Source organism: Epinephelus fuscoguttatus, linkage group LG19, assembly GCF_011397635.1.
Source record: "Epinephelus fuscoguttatus linkage group LG19, E.fuscoguttatus.final_Chr_v1".
Taxonomy (NCBI): domain Eukaryota; kingdom Metazoa; phylum Chordata; class Actinopteri; order Perciformes; family Serranidae; genus Epinephelus; species Epinephelus fuscoguttatus.
Genome location: NC_064770.1, coordinates 26,515,702 through 26,535,379, shown reverse-complemented (window position 1 = coordinate 26,535,379; position 19,678 = coordinate 26,515,702). Strand labels below are relative to the sequence as shown.

General features: G+C 40.5%; 3 protein-coding genes across 5 annotated transcripts in view; 2 read left to right on the top strand and 1 right to left on the bottom strand.

Annotated features, from left to right (window-relative positions):
* The window catches only part of LOC125878992 (cytoplasmic phosphatidylinositol transfer protein 1-like), a 92,831-nt gene that overhangs the window by 21,152 nt on the left and 52,001 nt on the right, over positions 1–19,678 (bottom strand). Inside the window, exons 2-3 of the mRNA XM_049560558.1 lie at positions 4,431–4,579; positions 208–296 (exon numbers count right to left, since the gene is read on the bottom strand). Coding sequence (XP_049416515.1) covers positions 208–296; positions 4,431–4,579 — 238 coding nt within the window. The remainder of the gene's footprint in view (positions 1–207; positions 297–4,430; positions 4,580–19,678) is intronic.
* On the top strand, positions 9,986–13,045 carry LOC125878994 (H-2 class II histocompatibility antigen, A-Q alpha chain-like). 2 transcript variants are annotated; one of them, XM_049560560.1, is made up of 4 exons: positions 9,986–10,095; positions 10,262–10,507; positions 10,633–10,914; positions 11,034–13,045. In XM_049560560.1, exons 1-4 carry the CDS (start codon positions 10,041–10,043, stop codon positions 11,171–11,173), a joined length of 723 nt encoding a protein of 240 aa, XP_049416517.1. In that variant the 5' UTR covers positions 9,986–10,040; the 3' UTR covers positions 11,174–13,045. The 2 variants fall into 2 exon arrangements, with proteins under 2 accessions (XP_049416517.1, XP_049416519.1); XM_049560562.1 differs by having other exon boundaries at positions 9,994–10,095; positions 10,266–10,507.
* On the top strand, positions 13,339–19,357 carry LOC125878993 (rano class II histocompatibility antigen, A beta chain-like). Of its 2 annotated transcripts, XR_007447823.1 has the most exons (7): positions 13,339–13,441; positions 13,529–13,795; positions 15,101–15,379; positions 15,473–15,607; positions 15,717–15,793; positions 17,551–17,829; positions 17,951–19,357. XR_007447823.1 is itself a non-coding variant. In XM_049560559.1 (6 exons), exons 1-5 carry the CDS (start codon positions 13,390–13,392, stop codon positions 15,764–15,766), a joined length of 783 nt encoding a protein of 260 aa, XP_049416516.1. In that variant the 5' UTR covers positions 13,339–13,389; the 3' UTR covers positions 15,767–15,793; positions 17,551–19,357. The 2 variants fall into 2 exon arrangements, 1 of the variants encoding a protein (XP_049416516.1); XM_049560559.1 differs by having other exon boundaries at positions 17,551–19,357.

The window sequence follows — 19,678 nt, the reverse complement described above, 5'->3', positions numbered from 1 at the left end:
ATTATATTCCACCTCGTTAGTTCACCGCATGGAGCATTTAACCAAAACTGCAGCCGGCTCAAATGTGATTGATCAATATCACGCGGACTAGAAAGAGCCTAGCACCGGAAACCAGGGCTCTTCCGCTCTTCAAGATCAGGGGTTTGCCTACAGACTCCACATTCACTGAATGTAGAGTCTGTTTATAGAGACTAATTGAAGCATTACCTGTGATAGTGTACGGGTAATAGTTCCAAGCCTTCTCCGTGACATAGAAGATTTTAGGGACCACTGCTCTGGCCCAGCTGGGCAGCTTGCTGAAACACAGAGAAAGCAGAGTGGATGGATTGTAAACTGAAGGAGAAGAAGAAAAAGTCAGAGGACTAATGATGCAAATAGCTTGTGTGCTGCACAGTCAAAGTATCCCTCTTTAAAAGTTGCTCCACTCTTTTTCCTCGGCCCCTTCGCCCCAAAAAAGCAATGACAAGCATCCAGCTGTTTGGAGCCGTAATGGAGGCCATACAAGGCAGCCATGACAGCCCCTGGGGAAGTTGATTACACTGATTATACGCTCCACCCTGCAGTGGAGTTTCACCGGAGCTTGCAGCGTGATAGATATGGAGAGGGACACGGAGGGCGGAAAGTACAGGCAACCAGCTATTACTCAGCACAAATAGATCCTAAATATGGGCAGTTGCAGCCAAGCAGCCCGGCGTTTTATTAGGGCGTCCAATCACAATGCAAACGATTACTGAGGAAGGGCAACAACAGGGACCAAACTTTGCTCAGCCGGTGGGAGATTGCTGAACCAAGGATTTGAAAGATGCATGAATTCACAGGTGAAGTGAGCCGATTTATTTTTGAAACTTTCAAACTTTTAACAATGGAGCAATCCTGACTCGCAAGCTATAAAAAGTGAGTCTCATTACTGAGTCCCATCAGAAACTTCACTGCAGCCCAGAACACAGCTGGTTCACATCTCCGACTGATTATCATCTAATCAAACAAGGCAAAAAGCACCGTAATTGGACACAAAGCCATCATTAAGCTGTACCACATTTCACTCCCTTTTAAACCAGCCAATGATTATTTTAACTCCCACATTATCACCCTCTTCCCTTCTTGTATGCGCCTTGCAGCTGTAATTTAATGTGGAGATTACACTGAGAGTCTGTACAGACCACTGGGACACAAGACAGACAGTTCCCTCTCCAGTGGACTGTCAAACAGCCAGGGAAGTGTGCAGACACAGCAGACTGGTCACATGTCCTCACACTGCCTTAACTACAAGTGGCACACTCACACACACACTGACACACACACACACACAACTGCACAGATTGCAGCTATAGCGTTGTAACAGGTGGTTTGTGGGTGGAGAGAGGCAGGCGCGGTGTCCGACAGTGACTGCTCAAATTATCCATCTCTTACAGGGACCTCATCTGTCTCTGCCCACACACAGTAACACACACACACACCAACACACACATTCACACACACTAAACCCTCCTAGGTCTGAGTTTGTCAATGACACTTCACATTTCCCAAAGGGCCACTTACTTGTCACGTCTGACCACAAAGCCTTCCTCTCTCTGCCTCTCACTTTGTTATTCTCCATGAGGCTCTCTCCTCATCTCTGTCTCATTGTCTCCCTTTTGGGAATGAGTGGGCCAGTTGTTTGTGACAGTATTTGATTCTGATCAATGTGGACTTCAGCGCATCAGTCATATCATCGTCATACATTGGTGTTCAGTTTGAGCATTAAAAGAATAAATATGAGTGGAAAAATTGGGGGCAAGAACACCAAAGTGCCCATCAAAAGGATAGATTACATTATTGCTCTATAGCCATGTAACACAAAAATTAGTGAGCACCACAAATGGCCAAATAGATTTAAAGGAATATTTCAACCACAAAATGATCATTTGCGTATCAATTACTCATTCCCTGTGAAGTTGAAGTTGTGAAGAACACTTTGTTTTTCTCACATGCCGCCACAGTGAATCCAAATACTAAGAAAATTCTCTTACTAGCTGCCGCGTTCAACAACAGCAAATCTTTATCAAAACATCTGTTTACAAATTCTCATACAACTCGTGCACTCATGTAATCCCAAGTCACATTTATCCAGCTATATGCTCAGTACTTCCCAAACACATGCAATTTCACTAAAACCTTACCATTTATATCAGTGCAGCATAAACAGTGTCATGCACAGATGAATAGCGCACCTAGGGAAACAAGTACACTTGAACTCTGCTCACTGGGACGCAAGAGCAGAGTTCAAAATGTGCGAAAATGTTTTAAAATGCAAGGTTTTAGCGTAAATGCATGTGTTTTGGAGGTACAACTAGATGAGACTTGGATTATGCTGCACGAGTTAATTCATCATCATTAATTCTGATTCATCAATAATTTTCTCAGTTTTTGGATTCTTCGTTCACTTTGGAGGCATCCAAGTTGTCTTCACAAATTCAGTGTAACATGGGGTAAACAAATGATAAAACAATGGATCGTTTTGTGGGTCAGGTTTCTTGTGAAGACCTGTCTTTCGTCATGGCTTCTGCTTCTGATTTAACACCACGTCTCCATACATTACTAATATCTCTTTTGTCTCTTGCGCTGCTTCTGGTGTAAGCAGAGCTGAGTTTTCTGTCTGACTGTGTGACAGTCCTTGTAAAACACCACTAACACCACCATTAACTATAGTCCCGTTTCCACCGAGCACTACGCTACGGTAAGGTTCAGTCTGGTCACTTTTTTTCTGTTTCCACTGTGAAAAGTTGTGGATGGTACCAATGGTTCCGTTGCGTACCGTCCCCACTTCTGCGTCCCCCTCTGTTGGGGTACCTAGCACACAGATCTGGTACCACAAGGTGACTTTTAAGATCAAGATAAGAACATTTCCTTGTAATGTTACTCAATGCATGAGTTGACGACATAATTCAACATCAACATACCTTAAATTTCACTGTGACAACTTTGACCATCACTTTAGTTTTTATTCGACATACACTTTTAGTGATGAGTGGATCTTCAAGCATTTGCATATATATTAATTGCAACCGGTATATCCTAATCCTCACTCAGAAAAAAAAAAAAAACATTGCAGAGTGTCGTTCCTGTGGCCTACAACAATACTTAACCCCTGAGCTTGCCTTAGAAGGACTACATGCACAAACCCACTATTTCTAAATATCCCATGGAGAGAGAGACTCACACTGCGGCCTGTTTAAATTTGTTCTGAAAACGTTGGTGTGCAGCCCTGTTCTGTGGACGATAAATGAGGTGCAGACTGATAAAGGAGGAAATACAGTGAGTGCTGGACGGAGCAGTGAGTGACAACAACCCCGCCCACATTTAAGAGTACTGTTTGTGGTGGAAAGCGGACCTAGGGTGTAGGTGCCACGTCTGAAGGGTTACTTTTGGTTCCAAAGGTACCATACCGAAAGTGTTTGGTGGAAACGGGGCTTATGACCTCAGTAATAACATTTCAGACAGTGGCATTAAAACCTGTGCATTATGAGCTACAGATGGACATTATGGCAGAGCTGTTGAACTGGACCACATTAAATTTTACAGGTTGTACCTGATAAAGTATCCACTTCATGTTTCAGTTAACTCAGAGCTTTAAAATTCTTCTCCATCTCATCCATTCTCATCCTTTGCAATCATTATAGATTGCAAAAAAGAAGTGAAATCAATGAGGTGTTGAGCCGCGTTTTCACCTTGATTCACATTCAAGTGTGGTCCGATATTTTGTACAAATGTACTGTAATGTTGTTTTTTTTCAGCTGTAATGCTGCACAGGAGAAAATGATGCAGGTTTGTGATGAGGGGTCGCAATCAGAGCAAATTTCAGACCACACACTGCAGCTAATTCAACTGTAATCTACGTAACAGAAAATCAAATGCTCAGTTTCACGCTTATCAAGTTTAACAAAGCCCACTACCAGCTCTGAGCTGTAAAGGAGGCTTGAGGAGAGATGAAAAGGTACATCTGCTATACTGCGCCCTTGCTTGTTCTTGAAACACATCGCTGAAACAACGCTTAGTGCAGCTTGAAAAGACTAGATATTTAAAATTAGCATATGTTAATGATCATCATGTCCCATATGAGACTAAACATACTATTTATTTGAATAAGGCAGCCTACAGATGCTGTGCGTAACCAATGGCTACTCTACAGTCTTAACAGCAGGGACTGCGGCTACACTGAGAGTAGGAGACGCCTCTGCAGTGAGAAACTGTCACATCATCTTTTCTTTGTCAAATCCTTCCTGACAGCTGTAGCAGCTATGACATATTAGAGGAACATTAAGTCTTCAGCAGCATATGTGGGCTTGTCCTTTTGGGGTCAGTGGGGTATAATAGAAACCACGCGTTTATATGCAGTGTAAATAACTTAATTAAATCGAACATATGTTACATGACAAGAGGAATACACTTACTTGTTGAGGTAGATTCGTTTCTCAGTGAACTGGCCTGATCCATGCTCGGGGTCGTTATATGGCTCGTTCTGGACCACCTCCACCCCCTCCCCACGTTCACTCTGTTCGTGACTGTGTTTACTGATCATGTACAGCTGGCCAATCCGATACTACAAGACAGACACAAACAAACAGAGAAGCTTCATATTAGATTGATTGTTTTATTACATCTTGTGAGACAATTAACGCCAGAGGAGGAGGAGAAGGAGGAGGTCAACCTGATATTGTTATAGCAACAAACTGTCCTACGCATTTGGAGTACAATTCTGAATGGAAACAACGTGCTCTTTGCTCGAGGTCCAACAGCTGACTCAACAGTATAATTTTATAGCAGTCGTAAAAATAAACACAAAAGGGAAAATACCAGGATTACTATCACTGCATGGTCCTGACACGTGGGGACAGTCCCCACAGTGAAAGAAAGCTAAAAGTATTACGAGCTGTCTGCAGCATAGTGACAAAGGCATCATTTCAGGTCAGGACCACGCAGTACAACAATAGTAACAGCAGCCAGCGAGGTGACTGTATGTCACGGCCCCTTGCTGCTCATCGGTCAACACCCACATCTTTCACTCAGCACTGACTGACCCACTTGGCCGAATGACAATGTCATTTTTGGTCGCTTTGACAGGCTGGATCGGGGCATCACACTGCAACTATTTTCCATACATTTGAAAAACGACAAGCGTTGGAGTGAGAGTGCTCCAGGACAGAGATTTCCGACTGCTTGTAGGCCTATTTCCGGGCCGGGGGAAATCGATACGGCCCTGATGGTGACTTATGCCACTCTGTTGGAATGCCAAGGGGTCATGTAGGACTCAACCGCCACACACACAAACAGAGGTCCAACCAAGGATAGCCGTGTTAAGCTAATGGAAAAAAAGGACAAGGACCGCCTGGGATGTTGACTTGTGACTTTACATCCAGCCACAAAAAGCAAGGAATGGAGAGAAGAGAAATGTGATAGTGAAGTGGAAAAAAGCAGAGCCAACGTGTACCAGTAAACAAGCTCAGTGTGTACCTTCTTATATCGCAATGCCAAATTTTTCCATCTGCCAGCCATGGGAGAAAAAGCAAAGGGCTGAGACAGAGTCCGCCCAGCTGGAATGTTGATGGCCGGGTGTTTCTGACTGAGCAGCTGTTGGAGTCTGGCATCATTTTTCCGCCACAATGACACAGTTACAGGCCAGGCATAATTGAAGAGGATCCTCTGTTTAGTCACACACGACACACACGTACAAAGCACTGTGGCAGTGAATCTGTCAGAATTAGTGATTTGTCCAGATACAACAACAACAGGGAATGAAAATGGGCTTCATCTCTACAACTTGAAGCCACTCTAATCAATACTCCCTCCAGCTCAACTGCCGTTGGAACTGATCTCCACATCTAAGTGTAATGAGTTTGCAGTATTCTTTTGTGACAAGGTTCAGACCATTAAAAATGCCATCAATTCTACAACACCAATAACAACCCTGCAGCCACCTAGACACTTAGAGCTGACTCATTTTGCACCTGTAACTGACAAAACTGTCCAAGAGATCATCACCAGTCTGAGTTCGTCTACATGCTGCCTCGATGTGTTACCCACTAGATTTCTAAAGTCCGTGCTGACCAGTTTGCTACCACCACTCGCTCACATAGTTAACATGTCACTACAATCTGGAACATTCCCAAAGGCCTTGAAAACTGCGGTCATAAAGCCTCTCCTAAAGAAGAGCAGTCTTGATGCCACAGTACTGAACTACCGGCCCATTTCAAATCTGCCGTTTTTAGGCAAAGTCCTTGAGAAAGTTGTTTACCAACAGCTTACTGACTTTCTCCTAAAGAACAACTCCTTTGATGTTTTCCAGTCAGGTTTTAGACCCCATCACAGCGCTGAGACCACGCTTATTAAGGTGACAAATGACATCCGCCTGAACACTGACGCAGGCAAAGTCTCAGTTTTAGTCCTGCTAGATCTGAGTGCTGCTTTTGACACTGTCGATCATGAGATCCTTTCACAGAGACTAGAGGACTGGGTGGGCATCTCTGGCACTGCCCTAAATTGGTTGAAGTCCTATCTAGAAGACAGGAAGTACTTTGTTGAAATTGGTAACTGTGTCTCAGACCACATGGCCTTGACCTGTGGGGTGCCCCAAGGGTCAATCCTGGGACCTCCTCTGTTCAATCTCTACATGCTGCCTTTAGGCCAGTTAATACAAAGTAATAATGTGTCCTACCACAATTATGCAGACGACACTCAGATCTATGTCTCACTGACAGCAGGTGAATATGGACCAGTGGATTCATTCTGTCACTGCATCCAACAGGTCAGTGTGTGGATGCAAAACAACTTTCTCCAGCTAAATTCAGACAAGACTGAAGTCATCGTATTTGGTCCACAGAAACAAAGAGAAAGTGTCAGCAGTCACCTCAAGTCTCTCTCTCTAAAACCTAAAAATCAGGTAAGAAATCTCGGGGTAATAATGGACTCAGACTTGAACTTTAACAGCCACATCAAATCAATAACATCAGCAGCTTTTTACCATCTAAAAAACATTGCCAAAATCAAAGGTATAGTGTCTAAACCTGACTTGGAGAGACTTACCCATGCATTTGTCTCTAGTAGCTTAGACTACTGTAACGGCCTGCTCACTGGCCTCTCCAAACGGGCTGTAAGACAGCTGCAGTACATCCAGAATGCTGCTGCTCGGGTCCTGACCAGAACCAGGAAGTACGAGCACATTAGTCCTGTGCTCAGGTCTCTACACTGGCTTCCTGTGGCTCAGAGAATAGACTTTAAAGCAGCTCTGCTTGTGTACAAGTCTCTCCACGGCCTAGCACCAAAGTACATCTCTGACATGTTAGTGCCATATGAACCATCTCGGACTCTGAGGACCTCAGGGACCGGCCTCCTGCTGGTGCCCAGAGTCAGGACTAAACATGGGGAATCAGGATTCCAGTTTTATGCAGCTAAAATCTGGAACAGTCTTTCTGAAGATGTGAGACAGGCCTCTACTCTGACAATGTTCAAATCTAGGCTCAAAACAGCTCTATTTCACTGTGCATATGACTGAAAGGATCTTATCTGCACTCTTCTCTTTTAAAGTTCATTTTATAATGATTATTTATGTTTTTATTTTGTATTGTGATTTTAATGCATTTTCTTGTTCTGTAAAGCACTTTGAATTACTCTGTGTACGAATTGTGCTCTACAAATAAACTTGCCTTGCCTTGCCTTACTGCTACTATTGGTCTATTTAAGAGGCAGCAGACAGCTTGTTTTAGGTAAAATACGCTCTTAAAATTTACCTGCCCAGCATCACACAGCAGCCAGACAAAGTCAGTGACTAGCTGGTGAACAATGTGGAGCATTTAGCAGCGAAAGAGCCAGGTATTTCCCAGAGGAGGTGGTGAGCACAAACAAAATGAAGTGAGAGCGAACACAAAAACGACTCTAAATGAATACTAATGCTTCACCGTGTCTATTGGATGTGTTAATAAGCAACTGTTGCCAACATGTTCTCCATATTAACTTGATATACAGGAATAATGTCCAACAAGTCTTGCAGGACCTCCTCTGCTGTTTAGCATCAGGGTTCTGCATTACATCGTCAGGGTTTATATCGCAGTAATGACCCTCTAACTGTACATTATCCCGCTTATTACAGGCCTACTTCCTGTGGTAATCCAAAATATGACAAAAATATTGATTTAAAAATGATTTTATTGATTTAAAGGGGACCTATTATGCTTTGCTGTTTGCTGTTTTGTGTCTTATAAATAGTGTAACAATGAAGGATGTTCATATTAAACATAGCCAAAGTTTCAAATAATGAGATAAAATATCTGCAAATGCAAAACAGTCATCTGCTCAAGACATGCTACTACAAAAGGTTTACATAAGGTAACCACACTGCTACATGTAGCTACATGCTAACATCTGGGAAATGTGCACACTTGGTTGCCGAAGTTGTTAATTTCTCTTTGATTTTGGATCATATTTTGGCTGGAACAGTAGAGTCGTTTCCTGGCTGCAATGCAGATGCAGAGACGCTGAGATATGGAACCTGAATCGGTGACTCATCAGAGCAGACTGGGCTTTTTTGGGGGGGTGTGGGACTTAAAGAGACAGGTGCTGAATGGAGCATTTCAGACTGATGGTGAACACCAGACCCATAACCCATTTTTTGGAGATTCAGTGAATCAGTGATGTCAATGAATTAGTAATGTATCGTAAGACAGTAAGAAGTGAGAAAGGAAAGAAGAAAACAAAAATTAAATAAAATACAATTTGACAGAAATTAACAAGTAATGACAGCTGGGATGGAAGTTCAGCAGATGTGTTAATGACTATATGTATGTTTGTGTACGTGTGTGTGTTTGTAAATGGAGTGTATGAGAAGTTGAGAAAAAAAAACAAAAACAAAAAAGAGCAAGTAAATTAACACAATTAACAAATGATTAAATAGTAACAAAAGAAAGCTGATGTAGATGAGAGTTGATGATGTTCAAAACTAGTAATTTGTTTGATACAATGACAGTGAATGACAGTGAATTATAAAGCTGTAACAACCATAATAATAAAACTGAGAGAAAACAAACAAACAAACAAACAAACAAACAAACAAAACAATGCTATGAATGTTTCCCTAACCAAAATCTGTTATTCAGTGATGATGGAAGTGACAGTGATAATAAACATATTATAAATAAAATAATAAATGTAATATAATATAAGGAGAAAGGTGTGTAGATGCTGGTGTGCATGTGTGTTGTGGGTGGGTGGTGCACAGGCAAAAAGAGCTGGTCAGTGGGGAGGTGGAACTGGGGTGGGGACTTGTTTTTGGATTGAAGCAGATTTCCAGTCATATGTATTCAATTAGTGATGGAGATTTTGTGCCTTGTTTCCCAGTTCATGAGAATAGTTTTCTTGGCGATGGTTAGGGCAATGGAGAGTAGTCTGCTTGGTGTATTGTTGAGGTTTGTGGTGGATATGTCGCCAAGTAAGCAGAGAGAGGGGGAGAGTGGGATGTGAGAGGTTGTCGGTGATGTCCTGCCAGAATTGTTTAATGGGTGTGCAGTTCCATGTGGCATGCATATAGCTATCTGTGGTGTTTTGTATGCAGTGTGGACAGATATCTGTGTCTATAAAACCCATTTTAAACATTCTTTCTCCTGTGTAATGTACCCTGTGAATAACTTTGTATTGAATGAGGTTTTGTAAAGCCAGATAAAATAAATCTATCCTGAATGTGGTATATCAATTAAGTATATATGTATACACACACATACATACATATTCATGTGTGTGTGTGTGTGTGTGTGTGTGTGTAATATAGATGGATAGATAGATAGAAACTGTGTGTGTGTGTGTGTGTGTGTGTGTGTGTGTGTGTGTGTGTGTGTGTGTGTGTGTGTGTGTGTGAATCACATGATTTCAGAGAAACGGGGCCTCATTTGCCTGAAATCACATGATATCCTGAAAAACGATACAGGCTTCCACGTGGGCTTCATTTAGACATGCCCCCCTTGCTCAACACAGGCCTCTGGACTTTAGTATCAGATGTTAACATCTCTAATGAAGACATGTACTTCAAAATTATACTGATTTTCTCAGGAGCAGTTTCCATCTATGCTCAAAGTAAGTATGGCTACTTCCTTATGACTGTTACTGTTGAATCTGTAGAAAAAAAGAAACCAAAATGACACATATTAGTTGTAAAATCTGTTGATGATTTTGTCACCAATATATATTGTATAAACAGGCTTTTATTCTGAGTTGATGCGTGATTGATGCATTTTCCTAGGAAGTCATGAACTTTGTCACAATTATGGCTGCTATGAGTCGAGTGATGCTCAACTCTGTGTGACACTGGATGGTGATGATGTCTACTACGCTGACTTTAAAGAAAAGGGTCTTGTTTGGGAAAGCAGAATCCCTTCAATGTTCCACACTCCCTGGGCTTACGAATACGCCCAACTTTACAGACAAAGTTGCAGATATGATTTGCTCAAATGGAAACCAGACACGTCTGTTGCAACAAAGACCAGAGGTAAGATATATTCATTGATGTTATGCTGACTGTCTGCTTTTGGCAAAGATACTGTATCCATTTAGCACAGGGTTGTTGATAGACCATTGAACATACACTAAATTATGTGTTAATTTAACCCTCAGAGACACCAGAAATCCTCATCTACCCCAGAGATGAAGTGATAGAAGGAGAAGAGAATACACTCATCTGCTTCATCAACCATTTCTTCCCTCCCTCCATCAACATAAAGTGGACCAAGAATGATGTAGAAGTAACAATGGAAGATGCTTTCAAAAAATGCTTACCCAATCCTGATGGGACGTATCATGTTTTGTCCAATCTGAACTTTGTCCCAAAGGAAGGAGACATCTATGGCTGCACTGTGGAACATGCATCGCTGGAGAAGCCTCAGACTCGGTTTTGGGGTGAGAACAAAAATGCTCAGTGATGTATAGCATCGTAATATTTTTTGACTGGTCTGATAAAGATGGAATGAATAAATTCTGAAGTCACTTTAAAATTTGGGTTTTCCTGTCTGCCCCAGAAACTGACACAGATGAGACGAACATTGGTCCAGATGTCATTTGTGGACTTGGCCTGAGTCTTGGACTTCTTGGAGTTGCTGCAGGAACATTCTTTTTTGTGAAAGGAAACGAATATCAGGGCTTCCTTGTGACCCAGTAGTTAAGACCTATAATATATACAGCACTGTTATTTCATCATCCCTGGTTTGTTTCTGGCCATTGACATTTGTTTCATGGTACTTCCAGGGTTTTCCCTGTTTTTTTTCGAGACCAAGGTGGCAAAGGCCTGTGGCGGGGAGCATCTTAACAGCTGTACTTTTAGATACGGTCCCCCCATCTATTAAATATGAAAGGAGGCCCCCACATACTTGAGCTTTACACTGCTGACATGTCCTGTGATTTTCAGCCTTCTATGATCATATTTACCCTTTACAGCAGGCACATCCTGACAGCTGAGAATATTACTGTCATGTATTGTCCCCCCTCTATTAAATGTGAAAGGAAGCTGAAAATCACAGGACATGTCTGTTCTGATGATACAAGGCAGCAGTCCTGAAATGTGCATTTCTCTTCTATAATACACATTCTACATCTCGGAGGTGACATCCTTCCACATATGGACTTCCATCGCCTTTCAAATGGGGTAGAGCTCCGTGGGATCTGACACACAACACTGGAGAAGCACGTCCATGGAGCTGTGTGCCGGATGAAAGAACAAGCGTGTTGCACCGAATGCGCGCTGCTATGGCATCGCTTTGGGTTGCGAGCAGCAATAACGCATGTCTACATTAAAAGTAATGGGTTTGTGCGCGCAAAAGACGCTACATCTGAACGCCCCCATGCATACACACGCTTTAACCAAGGCGGCGGCCAAAATCATCCAGGCAGCCCGCCTGTGTCTTAGATAGGCAGGGAAAACCCTGACTTCCACCTTTCTCTGCTCCCTTGTTTCCTGACACCTCTCAACCGTCTACTTTGAGTAAAGGCCAAGATGCCTGCTCAAAAAAAAGGAAATGTATGCATATGAGTCAAGCTGAATCACTTTTATATCTGTAATTCATTGACTTTTCAGTAACACTTTCTATGAAGATCACATCTATAATGCCTTATGAGGGCATTTAGAGTGGATTATAATGCATTTATAAGGCTCTATATCTACACTCATTAACACACACAGTGCTTCCTGATGCACTTTATCACCGGTCATAAAACATTAGAGATGTGTCTTATAATGTATTGTAAGTGTCTTACACAACACTCTGTCACTTCACAGCTGTCCAAAACATGTGGTTTGTGCCAGGCAGACATGATTGCCAGTATTTTTTCATTATTGCAAGAAATTCCATTGACTCATTCACAAGTCAAAAATGTGTTTTATTTGAAAGAAACATGCAATATTTACATCTAAGATAACAGAAAAATAGTAATAATATTATTCCTCACTATATGAAGTGTCTGATAACAAGATCTGTGTAATGGGTTGTAAAGAAATTCGTCAGGTTTTTATTTTGTAGACAATTGATCTGTATTTACAGTGTGATGGGATGACAGCACAATGATGTGTGTGGTATCACTGGAAAGCTCTGGTCCTGTGCTTTCATGTAATATGTGTGGCATTTCTGTGCAACCCTGCATTCGTGAGTATCCATCCAAGAGTAATGTGTGTGCAAAGCTGTATGAAAGCTTTGTTATACATCACTTTGGTGTAACTTTAACATTTTTTTTTGCTGTGAAAACACTGGACTACTGTTTCACGTGATATGCGTGGCCTCTCGCTATGACGCACAGTTACGGAGAAAATCCACAGAGAAGAACTGGTGTGAATTTGGACACACTATGCGTCATTCGGGCCCATAGGGTTCGGTTCACAACACGTTCACAACAATTTAAAAACATAACACATCAACCTGCTTTTCTCAGGGGTATTGTCAAAGAGTTTGTTGAAATTTGTTAAAGATTTGTCAGTCTGAAATATTGTTAGGTCTTAAATAACAGATTTCTCTTGACGTAAAATAAACAATTTGTTTGTACATTTTAATGCTTCATCTTTTTTCTTTTTAATGTCTTGCTTGTGTCTTTCTTTGTATGTTGTGTTGCTGTGTTTGCTTTATTTACTCTAATTTGGATTAATATGGATACATAAAACAAACATAGAATAAAAACTGTGATAAGAGGAAGAATACTACTAGTAGTAACAATACTAGTGTCAGTATCACTTTAATTATGATAATGAATAGGTGGAGTTTCAACTGAGCAAAGGGGCGGGTGCATTCTTTATTTTGTTGACTTACCAGTGTACTGGTGTTATTTCCCCAGTATCTGTGAACACATGTTGCACATCAGAGTAGCTCTGTTCCTGCAGGTTTACTGGAAAACATGCACATTCATAATTTTCTTTTTTGTGTGATTTTGTGCCTTTTCAGTCCAGGTCAGTTACATTACTCTTCTACTTGAATGCATTTACAAAGTTTTAATGATTGCTTGACATTAATACATTTCTCTCCTTTTATTACAGTTTTCTCAGATGAAGATTTTATACAATTGAAGGCATGTTGTACGTTCAACGGTCCAGGTCTGAAAGATATAGAATATATTATAGTAAATCGTTTTAACAAGAAAGTAATAATGCAGTACAACAGCACAAGAGGCAACTGGAAAGGATTCACACCCTTTGCAATTGAAAAAGCAAGCAATTGGAGCCGTGATCCCTATGATGCACAACTGAGAGCGTTTGAAATAAAGATATTTTGTGAAGACAACATAGATCCCGTCCAACAATTAGGTAAGAGCAGTTTTTTTCTTAATATTACTTGATGTACTAAATGGATTTCGGTGTGCTGTGGACAGACTCTTTTCACAGCAGGCAAAGTGTCACATGTCAAAGCAGGAAAAGCAGAGTTACTTTCAGGACCCTCATGTTGTGCATGCTCACTCGCTGACACGGCCTACTATGACACTTAATGGAATAGAGCCATTGTTCAATATTATTTACACCTTTTCTTCCTGCTTAGACGAGTCAAAATGTCTGCCATGAAAAGGGTCTGTTTCATGTGTGTCTTAGAGTATTCAGAATACAACACTACCAGGATATTTTGCCCATGAACACTATTATATGAGAGAACCATGGAGTTAGAGTAATTTTAATAGCCCTTTTTACATAGATTGTGCTATAAGGCCTCAACAAAGTCCCTTCTTTATGCTGCCTTTGCATTTTTACACAGAACCAATCAATGGTGGCATCGTGTCGTTCGAGTGTGTGATTTTAAACAGTGCGCAGACATTGCAGAAGCAAAAGAGTCGTGACGAGCGTGACGTGTAACACATCAGCCTCTAGTGTGACAAATAACACACGCATCTCTTTATTGCTTTATAAACAATAACAACTGCAAAACCATGGTAATATGTTGGATGGTGGTTGATCTCATCCTGTGCTCAGATGTTAAGGAGCTCCCGGGCCTCATTGATTTCCCAATTTACAGGTATTTTTGGCTGCTGTACTTCTTCTTTGAGTTAGCTGCTAACTGCTATTAGCTACTTTTTAAATTTCAAAATACACCACTCGTGTGGCCCATGATCCCGTCCCACTGGTGGTCCCTTTTATACAGATATTACTACCTCTGATGCTGGTTTAAAGGCGAGACAACTATGTCCCTCCACTCCATGATTGTACCTTTTCTACAGAACAACGAGGCAGCATAACTGCACACATAAAAAAAAGGTTCACAAATGTGTTTATGAAGAACACGTCTTGTTTTTAATTAAATGTAAATGTCAAAATCCACAACTATTCAGATGTCTCCTTCAGTTTCAGCCAGACACAAACAAGTACAGTAGATTCAAGGTTATGATTTGTGTGATTCAATAGTGTTACATTTGCACAGCAATTTTTGTGGAGAGATTCATTTATACTTAATTCATGGAAAACGATATTTAGACTGATCTGACTCAGTAATTCACAACATAATCATCTGTGATACATGACAGTATATATATCTGACAGAAATAATTTGCTATCTAGAAACAAAAAAGGTTTACTGGTGTTTTTTTTCTAATAGAATATTATGTAAATTGTTAACTTGTTTCTCAGCTAATCTCACCTCTGCACCCACCATCAAGATAAATTTAGTGAAGCGCCCATCCATGCTTGTGTGCAGTGCCTACAACTTCTATCCAAAACAAATCCGAATGACATGGTTGCGGAACGGAGAGGAAGTGACCTCAGCTGTCAGTTTCTCTAAGGTGATGTCTGTTGGGGATTGGTACTATCAGATTCATTCCTACCTGGTGCACACCCCGACTCGAGAAGAAAGAATGACCTGCATGGTCGAACACCTCACCCTCTCTGAACCAGTGCTTCAGGTCTGGGGTAAGTGAGCCACTGTGATGCAAACTGTACAAAGGCTGAGAAAATAAATGAATAAATGTATAAATGAAAGTGTCTTTCTGTCCACCATTTTAGACCCTTCCCTTCCTGTGACAGAATGGATCAAAATCGGTGTGGGAGTGTTTGCTCTAATGCTTGGTTTTGTTATTCTGATCTCTGGGTTCATCTACTACAAGAAAAAGTCTGCCGCACACTTTACTTTTTGCCAAGGTGAGGGCATTAGTTATGAAATTAATTGATTGTAAATGTGATTAATTTTGGTGTAGCGTTATACATTTGCAGCTGCGATAAATAGTTGTTCTTAACCTCGTGTTAACAGGACGAGTGTCCATTCCTGTGGAAGACCTCCCTGCAGCTGAAGCTACGTAACAGTACTGTTGGGACATACCATCCAAGGTGACCTGAATATGGCACTGAAAAATTATAGTGGACAGTTGCAATTCTGTGTATCTCAAGTTTTAGTTCAGCCATTCTTGTCATGGTCACTCTTTTATAATGGATGCGGTGATGGGCAGCGCTTTGCAGCTTGTGCATAAAGACCACTGAAAAGTGTAAATCAGATGGCACACGTATGTTTATGTTAGCAGCAGCAACAGCTAAAACCAAATGCACTATGTGTGGTTGTGGTTTTATTCCTGCTTGCAGTGTGGTAGAGGACACTAGCTAGTGAAAGCCAGCAACAGCAACAGCATGAGCAGTAATGTCTTAAAACCTGGGTTGGCATCAGGGACATTGCATTTAGTTGGTTTCAGTCTTATCTTTTAGAGAGAACCTTTGCGGTCATCATAGGTAATCACTCCTCATCTACAGCTCATGTTACCTGTGGTGTACCACAGGGTTCAATTTTAGGTCCTATTTTATTCTCTATTCATATGCGCCCACTTGGTCAGATTATTCAACGCCATCTCTTTTCACTGCTACGTGGATGACACACAGATATACCTCCCGCTGAGACCTGGTGACCCCAAATGCCTAGCTGCTGTTGTTGACTGTAAACGTGATATTAACTGTTGGATGGCACAATATTTTCTACAACTCAACAACTCAAAATCTGAAATCCTCCTGTTCAGTTTCCCTAACTCCATCAGCCTCATCAAAAATTGTATCAGTCCCCTATCCTCAAACGTTAAGCCCACTACCAGAAACCTTGGAATAATTTTTGATTCAGACTTAAGCTTTCCACCCCATATCAAAAAAGTTGTACAGTCCTGTTTACATCAGTTAAGAACCATCTCTAAAATCAAACCAATGCTCACTCAGTCATTCATGCGTTCATTTTCCCCCTCAGGTGGGGCCCTTCTGGTCGTTCCAAAGTCGAGGCTTAAAACTAAATGCGACTGAGCTTTTGCCATCAGGGCCCCTCGGCTTTGGAACGACCTGCCTGAGGAGATAAAGCTAGCAGAATCAGTATCTTCTTTTAAGTCACTTCTTAAAATGCATATTTATAGACTTGCTTTTATGTGATGTCGTCTCTCTTCTTTTATTATTTATTTTTATTCTTGTTTTTATTTGTTTTATTTATTTTATTGTTTTTATGGTTTCATTGGTATTTACTGTTGTTGTTTTCCCTGCTGTTGCTACTCTGTCTGCCTTTGCTATATTTTCTGTTGTTGCCGTACTGTCTGCTATGTTTTCTTTGAATGCTGCTGCTGTTTTTGTCTTCTTCTATTTTTTGAATTGTTGTTGATCATTCTGGTTTTGCTTTGTTTGTCAAAGCACTCTGTAAACGCTGTTTTTAAAAGGTACTATATAAATATTAAATATTATTATTATTATATATTATTATAACAAGTATGGAAATAGTAAAACTAACATGTATTCATTGCTGTATGTTAACGTTCTGAACTGTATGAACAGTCACAAAATAAAGAAGGTCTGAAAACAGCTTATTTTCAGATGTTCTTCGTAGTGTTAAACATAAGAGCTGACTTACTCATTTTAACCACGGTGAGTGGAACATGAAAGGTCGCAGTTTAATTCAAGGCCTGCATGGTTACAGCTACATGATGACACAATTATTCATTCCACCTTGGGGAACAAAGTTAAATATTATAAATTTACAAAAAAGCCTTAATTTGCACATTGTGCATACTACTACTACTACTACTACTACTAATGATAATAATAATAATAATAATTGATTTAAACCACAGAGACGCCAGAAGTCATCATCTACCCCAGAGATGAAGTGGTTATAGAGGAAGAGAATACGCTCATTTGCTTCGTCAACCATTTCTTCCCTCCCATCATCAACATAAAGTGGACCAGGAATGATACAGAAATAAAAGTGGAAGATCCTTTCATCAAATGCATACCCAATCCTGATGGGACGTTTTATGTGCTGTCCACACTGGCCTTTATCCCAAGGGACGGAGACATCTACAGCTGCACTGTGGAACATGCATCACAGGAGCCTCAGACCAAGTTTTGGGGTGAGAATAAAGATGCTCAATATTACTAATTTTCAGTCAATATTTTATTAATGTAAGACTAAGAGTATTTTGGATTTGCCAGTCAAAAAGACTAACCTCATGTCTCCTGTGTTTTCCGGAGGTGGATACAAGTGTTGGCACAACAGAGACCAGTGTTGGTCCGGTCATCTACTTTGGACTTGCTTTGAGTTTTGGACTTGTTGGTGTTGCTACAGGGACATTCTTCTTTGTTAAAGGAAGACAGATTGAGTCAAGCTGAAGAAACCCTTTAATTTACTGCGTTTATACTGTGTTCTACGATTAAGCAATGGAAAGGGATTTTAACCTTTGACGCACTTACATTTATTTCATTTTCTCATAATGGCACACCTTAGGGTTTTTTTTTTGCACAGAATATGAAAAACAATTTCTCTTTCTACTGTTTTAGGGAAATTTATCAACTGCTTGTTATGACATAGTAGTTTCACTTCCTGCGGTTAGACAGGCAGCTTGAAACAAATAAGACACATTGTCAGTGGTTAGGATAGATTCACTGGAGCAAAAAAAAAAAAAAAAAAAAAAAAAAGAAGTGTGTTTCTCAGAAAATTAAACTCAAACAAAAACAAGAAAATGTGGATGAACTTGGTCTTTGTTTGCTGAACAAAGTTATCATTCACAAGCCATGTAGAGTTCCCCAGATGCATTTTTACAGAGGCACAGCAGTTCCTGTTGGCAACATCATTGCCACGAGATGATCATGTAAGTTTCGAGCAAAGTTTTAAAGCAAACAATACTTGTTTGTATATAGTCTTGTGTTAGCATTATCACTGTTTTCCTTTATACATAGATTAAATGTGACATTTGAAGATCATCTAAACCCACAACTCGTGCTCTGTTCCAAGGATTTAACGTTTTTAATAATAGAAATGAGACAGTAATTGTTGAAGTGAGCATACAGCAGGTGTTTTCACACAGCCAAAGGGCGGTGCCATTCTTTGTCATTCTGGCATTTCAGCATAGCAGTGTTTATTTCCTTGTACCCATAAATTTGTGAATACAGTGTGATAGAGAGACTTTGCTTTGTAGAGTTTTATTCAAGTAAAATCATGTGCATTCATAATTTTCTTTTTTTGGTGTGCTTTTCTCTCCTCTAATTTGCAGATAAACATTTTATGTTAGCTGCAGCAAGAACTTAAATTGTATAACATACAGTATGTGTAAAGGCTAGGGTGGTGTAATTACTGCTTTTTGTCTAAATGTGTTAAGATTGAGCAGGGCTCAATTTAGCTTGTGCTGTAGTTAGGAAGGAAACTTGAGTGAAAATGGGATGATGAAAGAAACCCTCATTAGAGCCTGTTATGAGTCACAGAAGCTGGTGGAACAGCAGCTGGTCCAGGTGTGATGTCAGAGCTTCGGCTCCCTGTGGTGCAAGTGCTGTGAAGTTGGATTGTATGTATCCATCTAAACTTCCAATAATTTAACTAATATACAGTCATGTCATCCCTTTTTACTGTATGAACACTATCATGAAATAAAGCATTTGCTCAAATATGTTTGTGTAAAGTAATTGGTGTTGAATGACAAAGATTGTGTGAGTCAGTTAGTTGGTCCACGACTTTAATGTTAATGTTTAATGTATCTCAAAAGGATGGCAGAGGAGATACCTGAGCACCAATACAACTGGGCTGGACAGCCACAAATACAGGTTCACAGGCTGAGATCAGTGTAAAAAAATTGTCAATTTATCTAGAACACCCGTGCACAAAAAGAAGGGTGCTCAAAGTGCAAAAGCCTGATCCATGACAGCAGTTTTTAGGCCTGACCCCGATTAAAAACCCAAATTTCTACTATAAAACAAGTATATTATAAA